The 19,980-nt window shown below is 45.4% G+C and overlaps 1 protein-coding gene across 10 annotated transcripts in view; it reads left to right on the top strand.

Moving 5' to 3' along the window:
* The window catches only part of AP3B1 (adaptor related protein complex 3 subunit beta 1), a 269,201-nt gene that overhangs the window by 8,562 nt on the left and 240,659 nt on the right, over positions 1-19,980 (top strand). For 6 of the 10 annotated variants that reach the window (XR_016220329.1, XM_089312899.1, XM_089312898.1 and 3 more), the window contains exon 1: positions 4,762-5,054. The exons of 3 other annotated variants lie outside the window; for them this stretch is intronic. Coding sequence is in view for 6 of the 7 variants with exons in the window: in XM_089312899.1 (XP_089169025.1) it covers positions 4,777-5,054 (278 nt within the window). In the remaining variant the exon portion in view is untranslated. Of the gene's footprint in view, positions 1-3,167; positions 3,376-4,761; positions 5,055-19,980 lie in introns of those variants that run through there. One more of the 10 variants, XM_051837576.3, reaches the window with a different exon arrangement.

The following is a 19,980-nucleotide window of genomic DNA, read 5'->3' as shown; positions in this document are numbered from 1 at the left end:
CAGCTGCGGGTCAGCACCTGTCGGCACAGGCTGCATGAAGCTCCTCCTGGGATGGAGAACTTTTTTTTTTTTTTTTTTTTTATTTTTTGACAGGCAGAGTGGACAGTGAGAGAGAGAGAGACAGAGAGAAAGGTCTTCCTTTTGCCGTTGGTTCACCCTCCAATGGCCGCCGCGGCCGGCGCGCTGCGGCCGGCGCACCGCGCTGATCCGATGGCAGGAGCCAGGAGCCAGGTGCTTTTCCTGGTCTCCCATGGGGTGCAGGGCCCAAGCACCTGGGCCATCCTCCACTGCACTCCCTGGCCACAGCAGAGGGCTGGCCTGGAAGAGGGGCAACCGGGACAGAATCCGGCTCCCCGACCGGGACTAGAACCCGGTGTGCCGGCGCCGCTAGGCGGAGGATTAGCCTAGTGAGCCGCGGCGCCGGCCGAGAACTTTCTATTAAAATGAGGCAGAGGGTGACTCATCTGTTGCTTGTGGAGTAGGGCCTGGCCCATCCAAGGGGGCTGGGAATCCGTCTCTTCCTGGAATGTGACTAAAACCTGAAAGGCAACTTTGGAGAACATCAGGAGCTTTTAGCTTGAGATAAAAAATGAGTCACAATAAAGACTTTAGAGAGTTGCTCAAGGTGGTAGCTGGTGACCCTTTGCCTCCTGAACTAGGGATACACTGCACACATGAGGCAGGGAGGCTGGCAAGGAAACTCTTGCAAAGAGGATGTCAGGGTTGCAGCGGTGATGGTGGGAGGAGGGGTTGCATTCTGGGTGTATTCTGAAGCTCAAGCCGGACTGCCTGGCTGATGGTCTCCATGTGATGTGTGTGGGGAAAAAAGGTCTGTCACAGATAAACACAAAGTTTTTGCCTACACAGGTGGAAGTTTGGAATTGCTGTTGATGGAAATGAAGAAGTTTGTGCAGAGGGAAGGGAGTCTAGAGCTCGAGTTGTCTGAGCATCGTGGGCTGTTGGGCATCTGGACCTGGTCTGGAGCTCCAGGAGGAGTCAGGCCTGGGGCACGTGTGGGAGTCATCAGGTTCTAGGCCGTACTCAGTGCTTTGGGATCGGATTCCTAACCTGGGAGTGGGTGTGGGAAGAGAAGACATCAAAGTACCAAGATCTAGGGCATTCCTGGAGAGGAATGCTATGTCAGGGTTGTTTGTTTTTTAAAGATGAGGGCTAGATACTGTATTGTCTTGTTTGCTGATGGAGCCAACTGATGCAGAGAGAGAGAGACGCTGATCATGTTAGAGAAGGAGCAGGACTGTGCTGATGACCGCTGAAGGAGCAGGGCTGAGCTGATGACCGCTGATTCATTAAGAAGACTCAGCCAGGGGCCGGCGGGCGCTGTGGCACAGTGGGTCAAGCCGCCGCTTGCGATGCAGGCATCTTTCATGGGCACCGTTTCGTCTCCTGGCTGCTCTGATCCAGCTGTCTGCTAGTGGCCTGGAAAAAGCAGCAGAAGATGGCCTAAGTGCTTAGGCCCCTGCCACCCATGTGAGAGACCCACATGAAGCTCCTGGCTTCTACTTGGAGTGAACCAGTGGATGGAAGACTTCTCTCTCTCTGTCTCTCCCTTTCTCTAACTCTGGCTTTCAAAAATAAATAAATAAATTTTTTTCTAGTGAAAACTTAGCTAAACAACAGAGCTAATTTTAATACCCAAAGCCCATCAGTTAACATGATTTAGCTCTTCTAGTCTCTTTTCCTTATCTGATAAAATGTATTTTTAAAGCGAGGCTATGTTTTTGTGTTATAATATAGCATTAAAATTTGCCCTTTGATTTTCTAATATGTATTCATTTCTTAAAATGATAGTCCTCTAGGACAAACTGTAATTAAGTTACTCTCTTTGGAGAAATATCAATTATTAGGAAAGTAAACTGTTATGATACAAAATAAGGCTACAGTTAATGCCATTAAAGGATTTAAATAATACATATGAGGGACTTAATAAAGTTCATGGAAATGAGTATTATGGAAAAAACTACATGGAAGAAGTTATAAAATTACTTTTAATTCATTTTCCTCAAACTTTTTAAAGTGTCTGTGTAGAACAGGAACTTAATTGGTAATCACATAAATAGAATTATCTAACCAAAGTATGAATACCATGATTTTAGATGGTAGAATGATGAGGACTTTCCAAGAGGGAATAGCTTATACCTAGGTATATATCTGTACTGGTTAAAAAGAAGCCACTAGCCAATGTAACCACATGTCACTTAATTTAAAAAAATTCACTTTCCTAGTATAGCTAACCACATTTCATGTGCTCAGTGGTACCAACCACATTTCATGTAGTTGGCCTTTACTGTATTGGATGGCGCAGATAAAGAATATTTCCATTATCACAGAACATTCTATTGGACACTGCTGGTTTGATGGCAAGGATTTATGGTATCTTTGAAGAGCGGGAGAAAGCTCAGCATGGCTGGCACGTGGAGCTGGGAGGAAGTGAGGCACTGATGAAGGGCGGTTGAGAAATACGCTTTGTTGGGTGCGTTCCCGCTGGATGTGAAACTCACTGGAGAGTTCCTAAGTGGCACCCAAGCAGGTTACTTTCCCACTCTGTGCCCCTGGTTTCCTCGCCCTTAAATGGGAATGAGGGTGATGACGTGCTACACTCACTGAGTAACTGAGAAGACTGGAAGTCCTGACCTATACAGGGAGTTAATAGGGCCCACACTAGTAAACACAGTAATTATTGCTATCTTTGTAACACCATTATGATCAGTTGAGCTCTTTAAACATTGTTTTACTTTTAATACAATGTATTTTTAAAACTATACTGGTTTTAGAATAATTGTTAACTTTCATAGTAACCATTGCTTTATGTTTTACCTCTTTCTAATTTTCAGATTATCACTACATTTCACACTTGTTTTTCTGAATTATATTTCACAAACATTTGAATAGTTAACCTATATAAGGTATCTTTAATGTGTGCCACATAAAAACAAATGAGGGTAATAAACACCCGGTGAATTCTTCTGTGAAGCTGTTAAGGGAATGATGGTTCTAGTACAAGACAATGAAAATGCTTTTGTTTTAGACTTTATTTTGCTTTTGGGCTTGCTGACAGGTTCTGTTGCTTTGAGGCTGTCTGTTGTTGAAGACAGAGCCCATGTCTCATTTTTCCTAAACAAAGAGGCATTTATGTTTTGCTTTAGCAGAAATCAGAAAGAGGAGAGTTGTTCAGGCAAGAGTTACTGGTGTCTGCTGCTGGTGAGAAATGGAGTGAAGGAAGACCTGTGAAACAGGGTTGAAGGGCTCAGTGGACATGGTGGTGTGACAGTTGCTGGTGACCCTGGTGAAGGTGGAAGCAGCGTGGGGGGTGTTGAGTATGGAAACCACACAGCGGTGGATTGATGGATGGGTGAGGTGAGTGAAAGACAGCCGCCTCCCCCCAGAGCTTTGCCTTTCACAGGAGGAGGAAGCACAGAACCTGTAGGAGACAGGTGTGTGAGGCGCTTGCTTTTAAGAGTTGGAGAGACCTGGTGATACTTAAGTGCTGGTAGGAAGGAGGGAGAGAGGGTGTTCCGAGACAGGAGAGACAGCAGTGAACAGCACAAAGGTGGACAAGGTGGACAGGGTGATTGTCGGCTGCTGAGTGTGTAGTCTGCTGCTGAGAGAGAGAGAGAGAGAGAGAGAGAGTCAGTCTGAGGTGAGGCTGAGCAGCTGCTCTCCCGGCAGAAGGCCTGTGACAGACGCCCACAGGACTGTTGGATGAGAGCTGAGGGCTTGCCTCTGATGGGAGCTGTGGAGTTGCGCTGTTGGCAGTCTGATGGTGATGTGTTGCAGGGCTCAGCCGTGGCATCAGTTCATGATGTGGGACTGAGGTTTCGCTGGGTGGGTACTGTGAGTGAACGTTGGGCACACGTTAGGACATTGGTGAGAAAGGTGTTGAAGTAATTAAACATGGGATGTAAGCTGGAGTGGGGAAAAGTAAAGGGAGTAGGGCACTGATGGGAAACTAATAGAAGTGCCGGGGGACTAGCAGTCTCTAAGAAGTCCAAGGGGAGTTTGCGAGTGCTCGAAGGATGGGAGAATGGTGTGGATGTAGTTCTTCAGAGATGGGCTAGTTTTGGGTGTGTACAGGGGTTAGGGGATGATGTGGGAATTGCCTGGAGAAGAGAAGCAGGAAAGGTGGTTAGGGACTGGCGCTGTGGCCTAGCAGGTTGCGCCTCTGCCTGTGATGCCAGCATCCCTTGTGAGCGCTGGTTCCAGACCTGGCTGCTCCCACTTCCGATCCAACTTCCTGCTCATGTGCCTGGTGCATTGGCAACTTCTGCTGGTGCTAGGGCCCCTGTGCCCATGTGGGAGCTCCGGAACAAGCTCCGGAATCCCAGCTTCTGCCTGGCCCAGCCCCAGCCTTGGGGCGTGAACCAGTGGATGGAAGATCTCTCTCTCTCTCTCTCTCTCTCTCTCTCTCTCTGTAACTCTGCCTTTCAAATAAATAAGATTAAATCTTAAAAAAAATTAGGCGTTTAGGCCATGGAATTTAGGACTCAGGGTGGTAGATGGGCTTTCAGGTCCAAGTTAGTGCTATTCAGAACAGTAACCAGTGACTGAAATGCCTTCACTGAGTGGATGGGCAGGGCTAGCTGAGTGCAGTGGTAGTTATTTCTGAAGATGTTTTATATCTGGATACGTTGAGTCTAGCGTCAGAAATAATTATTTCCCCTCCTTTTAGTGACTGTGAATTTATTTCCTTTAAGGATGACTGCTAGAAAACTTAGGGGAAATATGGCCCAGAACTAGCAAGTGTATGAAACTTGTAGCATGCATTTTCATTTTATTTATTTCAAACACAGGGGACAGAGAGAGATCCCCTGTCTGTTGGTTCCCTCCCCAAATACCTGTAGTAGTCAGAGTTGGACGAAGCTGAAGCCAAGAGCCAAGAGCTCAGTTTGGCTCTCACACTTAGTGGCGGAGGCTGACTACTTTCGTCCTCTTACACGCCTCCAAGAGTATATACTGTCTGTGAGCTGGAGTGGAGAGCAGACCTGGGACTTGCACCCGAGAGCTCCAGCGTGGGATGCGACAGACCCCACCCTTGTGTATGTGTTTTGGGTGTTAACCTTACTCTTGCTTCTGTTTTAATGTTTTTTCTTTTCCCATTGAAGTTTTATAATTTTGCTATATGTTAGGAATAATCGAGTACTCTCTTCAATTCCTCAGTTCCTGAAGTTGAGGAACAGATCATAAGTAGATTTGTCTAAGTAATGTTGGAGACAGAACAGTTACTTTTGTTATTTATTACTGCTGCTCCATACTTCCATTGCCATAACTGTCAAGCATTTGTTTGTCGCTCTGTATAGCTTCTGTTTTTGGCATGGGTGTTACCAACTGGCATCATAATTGTAATAATAATCATAGGAGCTGGCGCTGTGACACAATGGGTTAAAGCCACGGCCTACAGTGCTGGCATCCCATCTGGGTGCTGGTTCAAGTCTCTGTTGCTCCACTTTCAGTCCAGCTCCCTGCTATTGCACCTGGGAAAGCAGTGGAAGATGGCCTAAGTCCTGGGCCCCTGCACCTCCGTGAGAGACCCGGAGGAAGGTCCTGTCTCCTGGCTTCGGCCTGGCCCAGCCCTGGTTGTTGTGGCCATTTAGGGAGTGAACTAGTGGGTGGAAGACCTCTTTCTCTGTCTCTCCTTCTCTCTTTATCTGTAACTCTGTTTTTGAAATAAATAAATAAATCTTTAAAAAAGTAGTACTATATATTTATGGAACACTTTTGTTTTCCATGTTTTTTTGGTCATTCTTCAATATGCTTCAAGAACATACAAGTGGGGGCTGGCGCCATGGCTCACTTGGTTAATCTTCTGCCTGTGGTGCCGGGTTCCAGTCCCATTGCTCTTCTTCCAGTCCAGCTCTCTGCTGTGGCCTGGGAAGGCAGTGGAGGATAGCCCGGGTGCTTGGGTCCCTGCACCCACGTGGGAGACTGGGAGGAGGCACCTGGTTCCTGGCTTCGGATCGGTGCAGTGCCGGCTGTGGTAGCCATTTGGGGAGTGAACCAACGGAGAGAAGACCTTTCTGTCTTACTCTCTCACTGTATATAACTTTACCTGTCAAAATAAACAAACAAACAAAAAAACATACAAGTGCCCCTGTCTTCCTATTACATCTTAGTCCCGTCTTCTGTCCTGCCTTCTAAATATTGGGGGTATAGTCCAGTCTACATTCTGTAGAGCTACCATTGTTTGTACACTTGAGCCTCTTTTCTCCCTCTCTGGAGATCTCCAGGCACAAATTAACCCTGTCCTCTGTCGGCTCAATTATTTGCAGTAAATGCATATGAAACTCTTACATTTGCCAAGACTGTGGATGTGGGCCCTATTTTTTTCTGCCAGAAACCATTTCTAGATTTGAGTTATCTGAATGTTATCTCTAAATGTCCTGTTATTTGGGTGGTCCCTTAACTCTGTGGAATTCCATATCCTATTATTCTCTTATCCAAATACTCTCAGGTTCACTTTTATTTTTTAATAGAGAGTGTTATTTCAACTTCCTAGTTTTTTTTTTTTTAAGATTTATTTATTTGAAAGGCAGAGTTATGGGGGTGGGGGAGGGAGAGAAGGAGAGAGATCCATCAATCAATCTTCTGTCTGCTGGCTCACTTCCCAGATGGCTGCAATGGCTGGGGCTGGGCCAGGGTGATGCTAGGAGCCTGGAACTCTGGGTCTCCCACGTGGATGGCAGGGCCCAAGCTTGGGATATCTTCAGTTGCTTTCTCAGGCATAGAATAAGAAGTGGAGTAGCTGGGATTTGAATCTGCCACCTGTATGGGATGCTGATGTTGTGGGCTTAACCCGCTGCTCCACAACACTGGCCCCAGATTCACTCTGATGGATCATACCTTTCACTTTTATAGGCCTCCATGCCACATCCTTGTGCGGTTTCCCATTTTTTGGGTCCTCATTGTGATCCAGGGTGTGCAGTTGTCCAGAATCTCCTAGATAGAGACGCATTTCCCGTGTCTGTTGAGCTCACAGGGACTGTCCTCGGGATGCTCTGCTCTGGAACTCCAGGGCCCTTCCCTTTGTCCTTTGAATGTGCATGTGTGCATGTACAAGTGTCCTTGTGTCAGTTTGCAGACCACTTTGATGTGCTTTATCTTTAGTTGGTGTCAGCACTCTCAGATTAGATGTGTGGACACTCCTTAGTGTCACGCGGAATGAGGAGTTACAGTATTTCCAAGGAGGAACTGATAGGTGAAGGCTGGAGCTGCAGGAGGAGGAGGACCTCGATTGAGGCCATGACATCGAGATTAGGAAAGTTGAAGGAAGGAAAAGCCAGGAGTGACAGTACAGTAGCCTGCAATGGTGACTGCGCCCATGTGGATAAATTGGAGAGCTCTTCAAAAGGAGCAGTGGAAAATGAGATGTTAGAGGCAGTTGCTACAATGAGAAGGAGACTGAACTCAGCCTCTGTGCTAAAAACAGGAGTTGATATTACACAGGATTATGCTGATGTTTTGGGAAGATTAATCTGGAGTTGTATAGAGAACAGGTTGAAGAGAGGAAGTTGGAGGTAGAGCTTGGAAGGAGATTGTTAGAAAAGTCTGTGTGTAACACAATAATGGATCGGAGTCCGTTGGTGTAAGTGGGTGTGTAGAGAAAGGAAAGTGAGCAACAGGAAAGAGGTGTTCATAGGTTTTAGTTCCTCTCTAGATTTGGGTGAGCGGAGGGGGGAGGGTCGAGGCTGCGAGGTGTTAAGTGTAACCAGAAGTGTGTCAGGGCTGTTGACTGGATTTGGGAGGGCTGAGAGGACAGTGGGGAAGGTGGAAGTGAATTTTCATTGCTGAGTTGGACGGTAGTTACACGAGAGCAGTCTAGGGCAGGTGCTTGGTCTAGTGGCAAAGACACCCACGCCCCCTGTTAGAGTGCCTGGATTCCGTACCTGGCTCTGGCTCTCCAGTGTAGACTCTGGGAGGCACTGGAGATAGCCTAAGTAGTTGATTCCAGTCAGCCACGTGGGAGACCTGGGTTGAGTTCTGGCTCCTGCCATTGAACTGACTCAGCCCCACTCCTGGCTTTGGCTGGCCCAGCCTTGGCCATTGTGAGCAACTGGGGAGTTAACCAGAAAATGGAAGCTTTTTATCTCTGCCTCTCAAATAAATGAATAAAATAAACAGCAGGGCTGTAGATATGTATTTGAAAATGCATTGCAGTGAAAGAGCAATATGTAGTTGTCTATAAGTAAATAATTACACTTTACATATGTTTAATCAAAATCTGTTATATTTTCTTGAGATATGATTGTAGTGATTGCAAAGGTCAATATAAACATATTGGAGGGGCCAGTGCTGTGGTGAAGTGGGTAAAGCCGCTGCCTGGGGTGCCAGCATCCCATGTGGGCACTGGTTCAAGTCCCAGCTGCTCCTCTTCCTATCCAGCTCTCTGCCATGGCCTGAAAAGTGGTGGCCCAAGTGCCTGAAAGGCCCCTGCACTTGCATGGGGGACCCAGGGGAAGCTCCTGACTTCGGCCTGGCCCAGCTCTGGCCATTGGGGCCATTTGGGGAGTGACCAGCGGATGGAAGACCTTTTTCTCTGTCTTTCCCTCTCTCTGTCTGTAACTCTACCCCTCAAATTTAAATCAATCTTTTTAAAAAAGCATATTTGAGAATGAAAAATATAAAATTGTAGTATCTAAAGTAAATAGCCTAAAATAACGTGGGCAGGTTACTGAAGATGGAATACAGATGGCAGCTGTACCAGCAATCAAATGAGTGCCAACAAAATTTCTGTTTCCTTTATGGCTGTGGTAGTTTTTGTGACATTTTTATTTGGCAGAGTAAAAAGTGGGCAGCACCATATTACTAGCTGGCATTTTTGTTGAAATTTTACCAGTTCTTGAATTCCAGAAGACTGAGACACTCTCCTGAGTATTTTAGCTCCTCTGCTTCAGGGCCAGTAGGAGTTTAACAAGCACTTTCATGTACTTTATTAAGATCCAAATAAACACCTTATATTTAACACTGTTTGTTGCAGAAATGTTAACAGTAATTGAAAGTAAACTAGATAAAGTTAGGAACATTTAGTTCTTTGTATACATAGCTTTTTGCCTGTATGATAGTATCAATTATAAAATAGCTGATTTTCTGAAGGTGATGTGTAACTTGAACATTTCTTTGAAGAGAATAAGTAGTGGGGGGGTGTTTGGTGCAGTGATGAATGTGCTGCTTAGGACGCCCACGTTCCCATATTGAGAGTGCCTGGGTTTGAGGGCCAGCTCCACTTCTGATTCCAGCTGCCTGCTGATGCAGACCCTGGGAGGCAACAAGGAACGGCTTAGGTACTTGGGTGCCTGCCACCCAATGTGGGAGGCTTGGATTGACTTCTGGGCTGTGGCTTGGACTTGACTCAGCCTTAGCTGTTAGAAGCTTTTGGGGACTGAACCAGTGAATGGGTGATCTCTCTGTCTTTCCCTTTCTGCCCTTCAAATAAAATGAAAGTAAATAAGCAAAAGTAAAAAATAAATAAAGAGAATATGTAGTTAAATACCTGGAAGTCAGATACAATTTTTGTTTATGTGCACTTAAGCACACGCATGCACACAGTGCCTTATAACTTGGATTTTTGTAAATTATTGAAATAAGTTTGGATGATAGTGATCACACATGATTTTTCTTTTTCCTTTAGCATTCTTAGCATTTTAAAACTTTTTCATTAATGTAGTGGAAACTGCAAAATGTTTCAATATCATTTGCTTGGTAGGATGTGTTTTATAATTAAAAAACTTAAAACCAATGTGGAAATAGTTTAGTGTTTTTAAAAATGACAGTTATAAGTATGAAGTGTTTTTCACAACAACCTTCAGTATTTTTAGATTCTGTTCCTGTGAAGCAGGGGTATGTAGATCCCCTTCCCTCCACCTCTTCTGCGCCCCCCCCCCCCCCATTTTTCCTGTTTCTGGGTCTGCATAGCTCTTATCCAGAGACTTGAAGGGGCCATGTGACTTAAAAAAAAAAAAAGGTGCAAGAATCGGGTTCAATTTGCCATCATCAGTAGTTTTCAGAGTGCACTTCAATAGTGCTGTGTTTTCACATTGCTGTGCAACCGATGCTAGAACTTTTTCTTTCTTTTTTTTAAAGATTTATTTATTTATTTGAAAAGCAGAGTTACAGAGAGGCAGAGGCATAGAGAAAGAAGTCTTCTATCTGCGGGTTCACTCTCCAGATGGCCGCAAAGGCTGGAGATGTGCCAATCCGAAGCCAGGAGCCAAGTGCTGCTTCTGGGTCTCCCATGTGGTTGCGGGGTCCCAAGAACTTGAGCCATTTTCTACTGCTTTCCCAGGCCATAGCAGAGAGTTGGATTGGAACCGGAGTGTATATGGGATGCTGGCACTGCAGGCAGCGGCTTTACCCGCTACGTCACAATGCCGGCCCCTAGAACTTTTTCATCTTGCAAAACTACCATGTGAGTTTTTAAAACCTGAATTTATGGAACTTGCGCTGTGGCACAGTGGGTTGAAGTCAACAGTGTGCAGCGCTGGCATCCCATATGGGTGGTGGGTCGAGTCCCAGCTGCTCCACTTCAAATCCGGTTCCCTGCTAATGTACCTGGGAAAGCAGCAGAGGATGGCCCAAGTCCTTGCACCCCTGTACCCTTGCGGGAGACCTGGAAGAAGCTCCTGGCTCCTGGCTTCAGTCTGGCATAGCCCTGGTTGTCACGGCCATTTGGAGAGTGAACCAGCAGATGGAAGATCGATCCCTCTCTCTCTCTCCCTTCTCTCTCTTTAACTCTGACTTTCAGATAAATCAGTCTTTAAAACTTGATTTTTTTTTTTCCTGAGACTTTCAAGTGCTCCAGGGACAAAGCTTCTCCGTGGTAGAGATTGCAGATTGGTTTCCTCAGTTTCCTCACCGGAAGGCTGTTCCAGACCCGGCAGAAGGAAAACTTGCCCCCATGGCCTTGGAAAGCTGCTGCTTCTTCTAAAAACTAAAATCACCGAGCTTTGAGTTTGCATCCCCTATTAACGCAGTTGTAGAAAACTTGTATTTAGTGTGCTGCAGTTTCTAAGTTTCTGGGAGGAAAGTCCAGTACTGATACTCAGCTCTGATGCACAGACGGACACTCTGGCGTGTCTGTGTTTATGCCCATCTGCTCCTGTGGCCTCGTGCCCGTGATCCGGTGCCTGCCAATAGCAGTGAAGCATGGGAGCCAGCGAAGTTGAATTGCTTGGCTGGAATACACTATTCTGTAATACTAATTAATTTTGAGCTGATGAATCTACATGAGATAATGTTAACCAAATGTAGTCAAAGTAATGTCAGAGAAAATGAAATTTACTTATGCAGGAGGGTATCGCAGATGTTTTAGACTGCCATTGACATAATTTGAATCTGTGTTTACCGTGGTTCTGGTGGTCAGTTTTCTTTCCATAAGTTTTGAACTTAATAAGAATAGTTTCTCTTGTGATAGATTATGGATTAGGGAGGAAGTAGAGTGGCATTCTGTGTTCTAGATCTTGTATGTATTACAAGGTATTATTTTGCTGTTCTTAAAACATATTCTTAATATGCTCAACTTTATAGCAAAAATTGACAGCACTTTGGTAAATGGCAGAAAGTTGTCCAAACAAGACTCAAGTTGTGTGTTTTTTTTTTTTTTTTTAAAGGTTTATTTTATTTATTTGAAAGAGTTACAGAGAGAGAGGTCTTCCATCTGCTGGTTCACTCCCCAGATGGCCGCAACAGCCAGAGCTGCGCCGATCTGAAGTCAGCCTCTTCCGGGTCTCCTGCGTGGGTGCAGGGGCCCAAGGACTTGGCCATCTTCCACAGCCCTCCCAGGCCGTAGCAGAGAGCTGGATCGGAAGAGGAGCAGCCAAGACCAGAACCGGCGCCCATATGGGATGCTGGCATCTCAGGCCAGGGCGTTAACCCACTGCACCACAGTGCCAGCCCCCAAGACTCAAGTTGTTTTTTTTTTTTTTTTTTTTTTTTTTTTTTACAGGCAGAGTGGACAGTGAGAGAGAGAGACAGAGAGAAAGGTCTTCCTTCCGTTGGTTCACCCTCCAATGGCTGCTGTGGCTGGCGCACCGCGCTGATCCGAAGCCAGGAGCCAGGTGCTGCTCCTGGTCTCCCATGCGGGTGCAGGGCCCAAGCACTTGGGCCATAGCAGAGAGCTGGACTGGAAGAGGGGCAAATGGGACAGAATCCAGCACTCTGACCGGGACTAGAACCCAGTGTGCCAGCGCTGTAGGCAGAGGATTAGCCTATTGAGCCGCAGCACCGGCCCCAAGGCTCAAGTTTAATATCTTGTTTTGCCATTTCCTAGTTCTATAATATGCGTGAAAAGTCCGCTTTTAGAATTTCTTGCATGTTGAGTAATCAATTTATATATTGCCTTTATATTTTCTGAGTCTTAGTTTTCTTATCTATTTAATTGGAATAATAGTAGCCACCTATTTTTCATGGGGACCTTATAAGACAAAAAAAAATTATATTGTTATAAAGCTCTAGAGAATAATACTTATCAGGTGGCTAAATAAGCTGATTGCGTGTTACAGGTCAAGGTGTGTTAATGGTAAATTAGTTGATAATACATGAGGATATAGTCTGCATTTCTGTACTCCCAGAGATAATTACAGTAAACAAGTTCTTATGGGTCCTATCAGATTTTTTTTTAAAGATTTACTTATTTATTTGAAAGGCAGAATTACAGACAGAGGGAGGGAGGGAGAGACAGAGGGCGAGGCCTTTCATCTGCTGGTTCACTCCCAAAATGTCCACGATGGCCAGAGAGGGTCACAGCAGCCAGGGCTGGTCTAGGTTGAAGTCAGGAGCCAGGAGCTTCTGCTGGATCTCCCATGTGGGTGAAGGGGCTGAAACCTTGGGCGATTTTTCACTTCTTTCCCAGACCATTAGCGGGGAGCTGGATTGGAGGTAGTGCCGCTGGGACATAAACCTGGTATCGCAGGTGGTGGCTTTACTCGCTACGCCACAACACTGGCTCCAAGATGGTCACTTCGTGTAAGGGCATTTGATTCAATTTACTTTTTGCCATATATCTGCAGTATTGCAATTCATATTTTCATCTATTTATTGAAATTATCTATTTGTAGAAAAATTCCTAGAGATGGGGTTACAAATCAAAGGTGGTTGCATGTACGTTAGGATAGATACTGCTCAGTTACTTTTCGTTTTCTTCTGGCTCCCATTCCTCAGTCAGTAGTGTATCATCCAATTTCACAGTTGCCAGCATTGTAAAGACAGAATGTCATTTTACTGAGTTATTAGGAGAGTATGTTTAAGTTTTCTTTATCATATTTATTTGTTTATTCTATCAGTGAAATATTTTTTTTCTGTGTTCTTTATCCATTTCTCTCTTGGATCAGCTCTTGTTAAGGGCACTTTTTGTATTTAAGAAAATCAACACTTCTGTCATATGAATCCCAAATTAATTTTATTATATTTGTCTTTTGACTTAGTTTGTGGCATTCTTTTTGTACAAAAATCTGAAAACTTGGTTTTTATATTTGTCAGTTTTTTGTTTTATTGCTTTTTGAAGTTCTTCCAATCTTTCTCTCTTTTTTTTAAGGCAAACAAATTTCATGTATTTCATATATACAGATTTAGGAACACAGTGATACTTCACCCTACCTTCCCTCCTGCCCACTCTCCCACCTTTCCTCCTCCTTTCTCTCTTATTCCCTTTTAAGTGTTTTATAATGTTCTATACTTTCATTTTGCTCTATACTCATAAGATGAACTCTGTGCTGAGTAGAGTTCAGCAAATACTAAGAAGCTCCTCAACAGTAGAGACAAGGCTGTAAACAGTCGTCAGATCTCAGAATGTCAGTTTCACTCCTGTGCATTACAGTTTTGGTGCTGTATTACCACAGATATTTCTCTTTTTAGGACTGGGTTATAGCATTAAGCATGATGATTTCTAGTTGCATCTATTTTGTTGCAAAAGACAGGATTTCATTATTTTTTATGGCTGAAAGTATTGCTTGATATATATATATATACTTATAATAATTTCTTTAGTTGTCAGCTGATGGACAAATCTTAGCTGTAGTGAACTGAACTGCAATAAACAATAAACCGGATGTACAGATAACTCCTTTATGTGCCGATTTCTTTTCCCTGGGGTCAATTCCCAGGAGTGGGATTGCTGGGTCGTATGGCAGGTCTATATTCAGGTTTCTGAGGTAACTCCAAACTGTCTTCCATAGAGGCTTTACCAGTTTGCATTCCACCAGCAGTGATTAGGGTACCTTTCCTCCCACATCCTTGCCAGCATTTGTTCTTTGTTGATTTCTGTATGAGAGCCATTCTGACTGGGTGAGGGGAAACCTCAAGGGTGCTGTGATAATGTCTGGGAGCAACTGTGGAATGGTGGTTCTGGGAGCAGGGATTCGACATGCTGTTCCTAGTCTATGGCCATACACCCTGAATGCGCCTGATCTTGTCTGATCTCGGAAGCTGAGCAGGGTCGGGCCTGGTTTGTACTTGGATGGGAGATAGCTGTTCCTGCTCTCTCTGGGAGATTTTCTGCCTTCACGTTCTTTCATAATGATGAATGTCTGTCTGTGTTTCTGTGTGTAGCAACATGGGTTCACAGTTTTTTCTCTTAAGACTTGAGCTATGTCTTTCCATTCTCTCCTAGCCTGTACGGTTTCTGATGAGAATTCAGCTGTGAGTCTAACTGGAGATCATCTGGAAGTAATCTGGCATTTCTCTTGGGCACATTTTAGAATCTTTTCTTTATGTTTTACTGTGGAGAGTTTGACTACAATGTGTTGTGTTGAAGGTCTCTTCTGGTCATGTCTGTAAGGAGTTCTTTGTGCCTTGTGTACTTGGACGTTCCTTTCTCCAAATTAGGAAAGTTTTCTGTAATTTCTTCACTGAATAGGCCTTCTAATCTGTTCTGTCTTTCCACACACCTTCAGGAACTCCTAATTCCTGTATGTTGGGTTGTTTGAAGGTATCCCATGAATCTCAAATACTGTTTTTGATTTCTCTCATTTCTTTCTTTTGGTCTGAGATGTTTCCAAAGATTTGTCTTCTAGCTCTGGTTTCTTTCTTCTGCCTCACCAAGTCTACCATTAAGTTTTCCACTGTATTTTTTTATTTGAATTTGAATTCTTCATTCCAAATATTTCAGTTTTATTTATTTATTTTTTGACGGGCAGAGTGGACAGTGAGAGAGAGAGACAGAGAGAAAGGTCTTCCTTTGCCATTGGTTCACCCTCCAATGGCCGCCGCGGCTGGCGCATCGTACTGATCCGATGGCAGGAGCCAGGATCCAGGTGCTTTTCCTGGTCTCCCATGGGGTGCAGGGCCCAAGCACCTGGGCCATCCTCCACTGCACTCCCAGGCCACAGCAGAGAGCTGGCCTGGAAGAGGGGCAACCGGGACAGAATCCGGCTCCCCGACCGGGACTAGAACCCGGTGTGCTGGCGCCACAAGGCGGAGGATTAGCCTAGTGAGCCGCGGTGCCGGCTTAGTTTTATTTTTCTTTAAAATCTCAATCTTATGAGAAATTCCTTCCTGCGTGTCATGTGTGGATTTCTTTAGCTCGTGAATTTGCTTCTCATTGCTTCTGAGTAATCCTGTGTCAATAACTGGGTTCCTTTTCAGGCATTTCATCAGCATGAAGCTTGGGTGGCAGGGGCCCAGGGACTTGGGCCATTTTCTTCAGCTTTCGCAGGCCATTTGCAGGAAGCTAGATCGGATGTGGAGTAGCCAGGACTCAAACTGACATTCTTATGGGATACTGGCATTGCAGGCTGCGGCTTAACCTGTTATACCACAATGCTGGCCCCGTGTTTTAAATATTATCCTCCTTTTGATATGATACCTGTTTATGTTCTGACTGCAAATCCTCAGCGTTTATTTGTCTAGAAACTGCTTTATTTCACCTTCAGTTTCAGATATTTTATATGAGTGTAGAATTCTGTGGGTACTTTAATTTTTTAAAGATTTATTTATTTGAAAGCGCGTGAGAGAGAGGGAGGGAGGGAGATATGTATGTGATCTTCTGGCCTCTCTAATGTCTGTTGAAAGGCTGCCTGTCAGTATTATCGCTGGTCCTTTGAAGACTGGGGTCAGCAAACTGCCCCACCTGTTAGGACACAGCCATCCCAGTTGTATGTTGTTTTTAGCTGCTTTCATGCTAGTATTGACAGAGCTGAGTAGTTACCATCAGAGATGGTATGGCTGGTAAAGTCTTAAATATTTACTCTCTGGCCCTTTGTAGAAAAGATTTACTGACTCCTGTCCAAGGTGTTTATTTTCATGGATGCTTTTCTCTCAGGACTAACTATGCCTGTGCTATGCCTAGTGCTTGTCCTTTTAACTTAAGGTTCCCTCCCTCCCTTCCTTTCTCTTTCTTTCTTTCCTTCTTTCTAATTTCTTTTTGTTTTTGATTTTATTTATTTATTTGAAAGGCACAGTTAGAAAGGCAGAGGCAGAGAGAGAGGGAGATGTCTTCTATCTGCTGGTTTAGTCCCTAGATGGCCACAATGGCCAGAGCTGGGCTTATCCGAAGCCAGGAGCCAGGAGGTTCTTCTGGGTCTCCCACACGGGTGCAGGGCCCAAGGCCGTGGGTCATCGTGTCCTGCTTTCCCAGGCCATAGCAGAGAGCTAGATTGGAAGTGGAGCAGCCGGGATTCGAACCAGCATCCATATGGGATATCAGTACTGCAAGTGGCATCTTTACCCGCTACGCACAGAACTGGTCCCCCCTAAGACTTTTTTTTTTTTTTTTTAAATTTTTTTGACAGGCAGAGTGGACAGTGAGAGAGACAGACAGAGAGAAAGGTCTTCCTTTGCCGTTGGTTCACCCTCCAATGGCCGCCGCGGCCAGCGCGATGCGGCCGGCGCATCACACCGATCCGATGGCAGGAGCCAGGTACTTATCCTGGTCTCCCATGGGGTGCAGGGCCCAAGTACTTGGGCTATCCTCCACTGCACTCCCTGGCCACAGCAGAGAGCTGGCCTGGAAGAGGGGCAACCGGGACAGAATCTGGCGCCCCGACCGGGACTAGAACCCGGTGTGCCGGCGCCGCAAGGTGGAGGATTAGCCTAGTGAGCCACGGCGCCGCCCCCCCCCCCCCCCAAGACTTTTAAATATGTGAGTGTTTGTCTTTCATCAGTTTGTAGGAATTCTTTATTTAAAAAAAAAATTGTTACTTATTTAAAAAAGAGTTACAGAGAAGGAGGGAGATACACACGCACACACGCACACACACACACACAGAGGGGTCTTCCACCCACTGGCTCACGCTTCAAGTGGCTGCAGCAGCAGGAACTGGGCTGGTCCAAAGCCAGGAGCCAGGAGCTTCTTCCAGCTCTCACATGTGAGTTGCAGGGGCTCCAGCTTCTGCTTTCCCAGGCACGTTAGCAGGGAGCTGGATCTGAAGTGAAACAGCAAGAATTTGAAACCATGCCCATATGGGATGCTGACACATTGCAGGCTTAGCTTTACCCACTATGCCACACTACTGACCCCTGGATTAATTACCAAGCAATTTCTGCTTTTGTCCCATTCTCTCCTCCTCCTCCTCCTTCATGTTGTAATTAATTAGAGATATGCTGGAACACTGACTATCTTGTGTATGTCTCTGATGCTCTGTTCTGTGTCTTCTTTTTAAAAACTGTTTCTATTTGTATATTTTCTTTTGACCTGCATGTCTTCTGCTATTTCAGGTTTATTGTTAAACCCATTCAGTTCTTATTTTTCAAATGTCATATTTTTAAGTTCTGAATGTTTATTTAATGTATTCTGCTTCTTGTTGATATTCTGTTTCATCTTCTTTTCCTGTACTTCCCTAACCATAGTCATTGAATTGTAACTATTACTATTTTTTAAGGATTTATTTGAAAGGCAGAGTAACACAGAAAGAGGAAGAGAACAAGATTTTTTTTTTTTTTTTTTTTAAGATTATTGCTCTCACTTTATTTTTTTTGGACAGGCAGAGTGGACAGTGAGAGAGAGAGAGAGACAGAGAGAAAGGTCTCTTTCTTTGCCGTTGGTTCACCAATGGCCGCCGCGGCTGTCGCGCTGCAGCCGGCGCACCGCACTGATCCGATGGCAGGAGCCAGGTACTTCTCCTGGTCTCCCATGGGGTGCAGGGCCCAATCACTTGGGCCATCCTCCACTGCACTCCCGGGCCACAGCAGAGAGCTGGCCTGGAAGAGGGGCAACCGGGACAGAATCCGGCGCCCCGACCGGGACTAGAACCCGGTGTGCCGGCGCCACAAGGTGGAGGATTAGCCTAGTGAGCCACGACGCCGGCTGAGAACAAGATCTTTCATCTGCTGGTTTACTCCCCAAATGGCTGCAGCGCTAGTGCTGGGTCAGGCTGAAGCCAGGTGCTTGAACTCCGTCTAGGTTCCCCCGTGGGTAGCAGTGGACGGGTGGCCATCCTCTGATGGTTTCCCAGGCACATTAGCTTGAAGCTGGATCAGAAGCGAAGCAGTCTGTACTTGGGTATGGGATGCCTGTGTCGCATGTGGTGGCCTAACCCACAGCAGCACAAAGCCTGCCCCTAATTGTCATTATTTTGAAGTCTTTTTTTGATAATTCTAGTATCAGAATCACCCATGTGTCTGTTCGTTCTCCTTTTTCTCCCTCTGTCCCTCCTTTCCACCTTTTTTCCTTCCTTTCTGTTTTCTTCCTGTTTTTTGCATGTGTCGTAAGTTTGGATCAGATTCTGGGTATTTGGGATAATAAATACTGATGAGTAGCTTCTCCCATGACAGGCATCCTGCTGAAGCTCAGTTTAGGCTTTCAAAGTGTTGTCTCATCCACATTCCTCTGTGTGGCTGTTTGTAGCTGTCAGGAGCCCGGGTGCTCACCACACTCTACTTAGGGCAGACTTGAGTCTTAGTGTCTCTTCCCAGCAGTGTGTGGTTGCTGACATCTGCGCTGCTGTTTTTTCTGCTGATTTCCTGGAATCTTGTCCTGTGAAAAGGAAGCGTTTGGGTCCCTTTTCTCTAGCTCCCTCCTCCAGTTTTGTCCGTGAATTTGCAGTGGCTGTGGTGTTCCAACAGACTCCTCTGTTTCCTCAGTCTGTTAGGACTGTCTTGTTCTTGAGTTTCCTCCTGCCAGTGTGACAGTTTGTTTCCTCAGTCTGTTAGGACTGTCTTGTTCTTGAGTTTCCTCCTGCCAGTGTGACAGTTTGTTTCCTCAGTCTGTTAGGACTGTCTTGTTCTTGAGTTTCCTCCTGCCAATGTGACAGTTTGGGAAGTGGGCTCAGGGAAAAAGCTGGTGTGAATGAAATGCTCACTCTGAGCTTCTGTTCTTTCAGAGATCTCCAGTGCTTTCGGAAAGTTATTTTATCCTCAGCTTTTACACGTATTTTCTGAGGTAGGATTAGTGTTTCAAGGTGCAGTGTCATGGGCAGATAGGGAAAGCTATTTTCCTCTGCTTTCCCAGGCAGATTAGCTGGGAGTTGGATTGGAAGTCGAGCCGGATTCCAGCCAGTGCCCATATGGGATACTTGTGTTGCAGGCAGTGGCTTAACCACAACACCAGCCCCACATGGTATTTTATAATTAAGAAGTTGTTACCATGTGAGACAGATTTTAATAGAGGAATAAGGGAGAAAAGGAAGCTTACCAGAGGTTGAGGACGTGACCCTAGCAGTGACAGCTAGCCTCTTTGGCCCTGAGAAGAGTGTGGAAGAGTGTTCCTACCTGGATCATTTACGATTCCTCCTAGGGAGTTAGTGGATGATAGATGGTTCAATATACTAGCAGTGGTGTTCGGTGTTGTTGCTTTCATATGCTCTTGTATTTCTGCACGTATTGAGTGCCGAGCTTCTGAGTCTCATCCGGGGGAGTGTAGCCTTGACTTAACCAAAGTGTTCTGAATCCTAGTTGCTGTGCACAAAAGCTGCTATGAAGGCCAGTCTGTTTGGTTGTGTAGCCCTAGAAAATGGTGAATTTCTAGCCTTTTTCTCAAAGCTTAAAGGAGATACACAGATTTTAGATGTTCTAGGAGGGCTTAGAAGAGGACCAATCCTC

This window comes from Oryctolagus cuniculus, chromosome 14 (genome assembly GCF_051225735.1).
Source record: "Oryctolagus cuniculus isolate XC-2025 breed Fujian yellow rabbit chromosome 14, ASM5122573v1, whole genome shotgun sequence".
NCBI lineage: Eukaryota > Metazoa > Chordata > Mammalia > Lagomorpha > Leporidae > Oryctolagus > Oryctolagus cuniculus.
The sequence above is the reverse complement of the archived record's forward strand: the minus strand, read 5'-3'. Positions and strand labels throughout refer to the sequence as shown.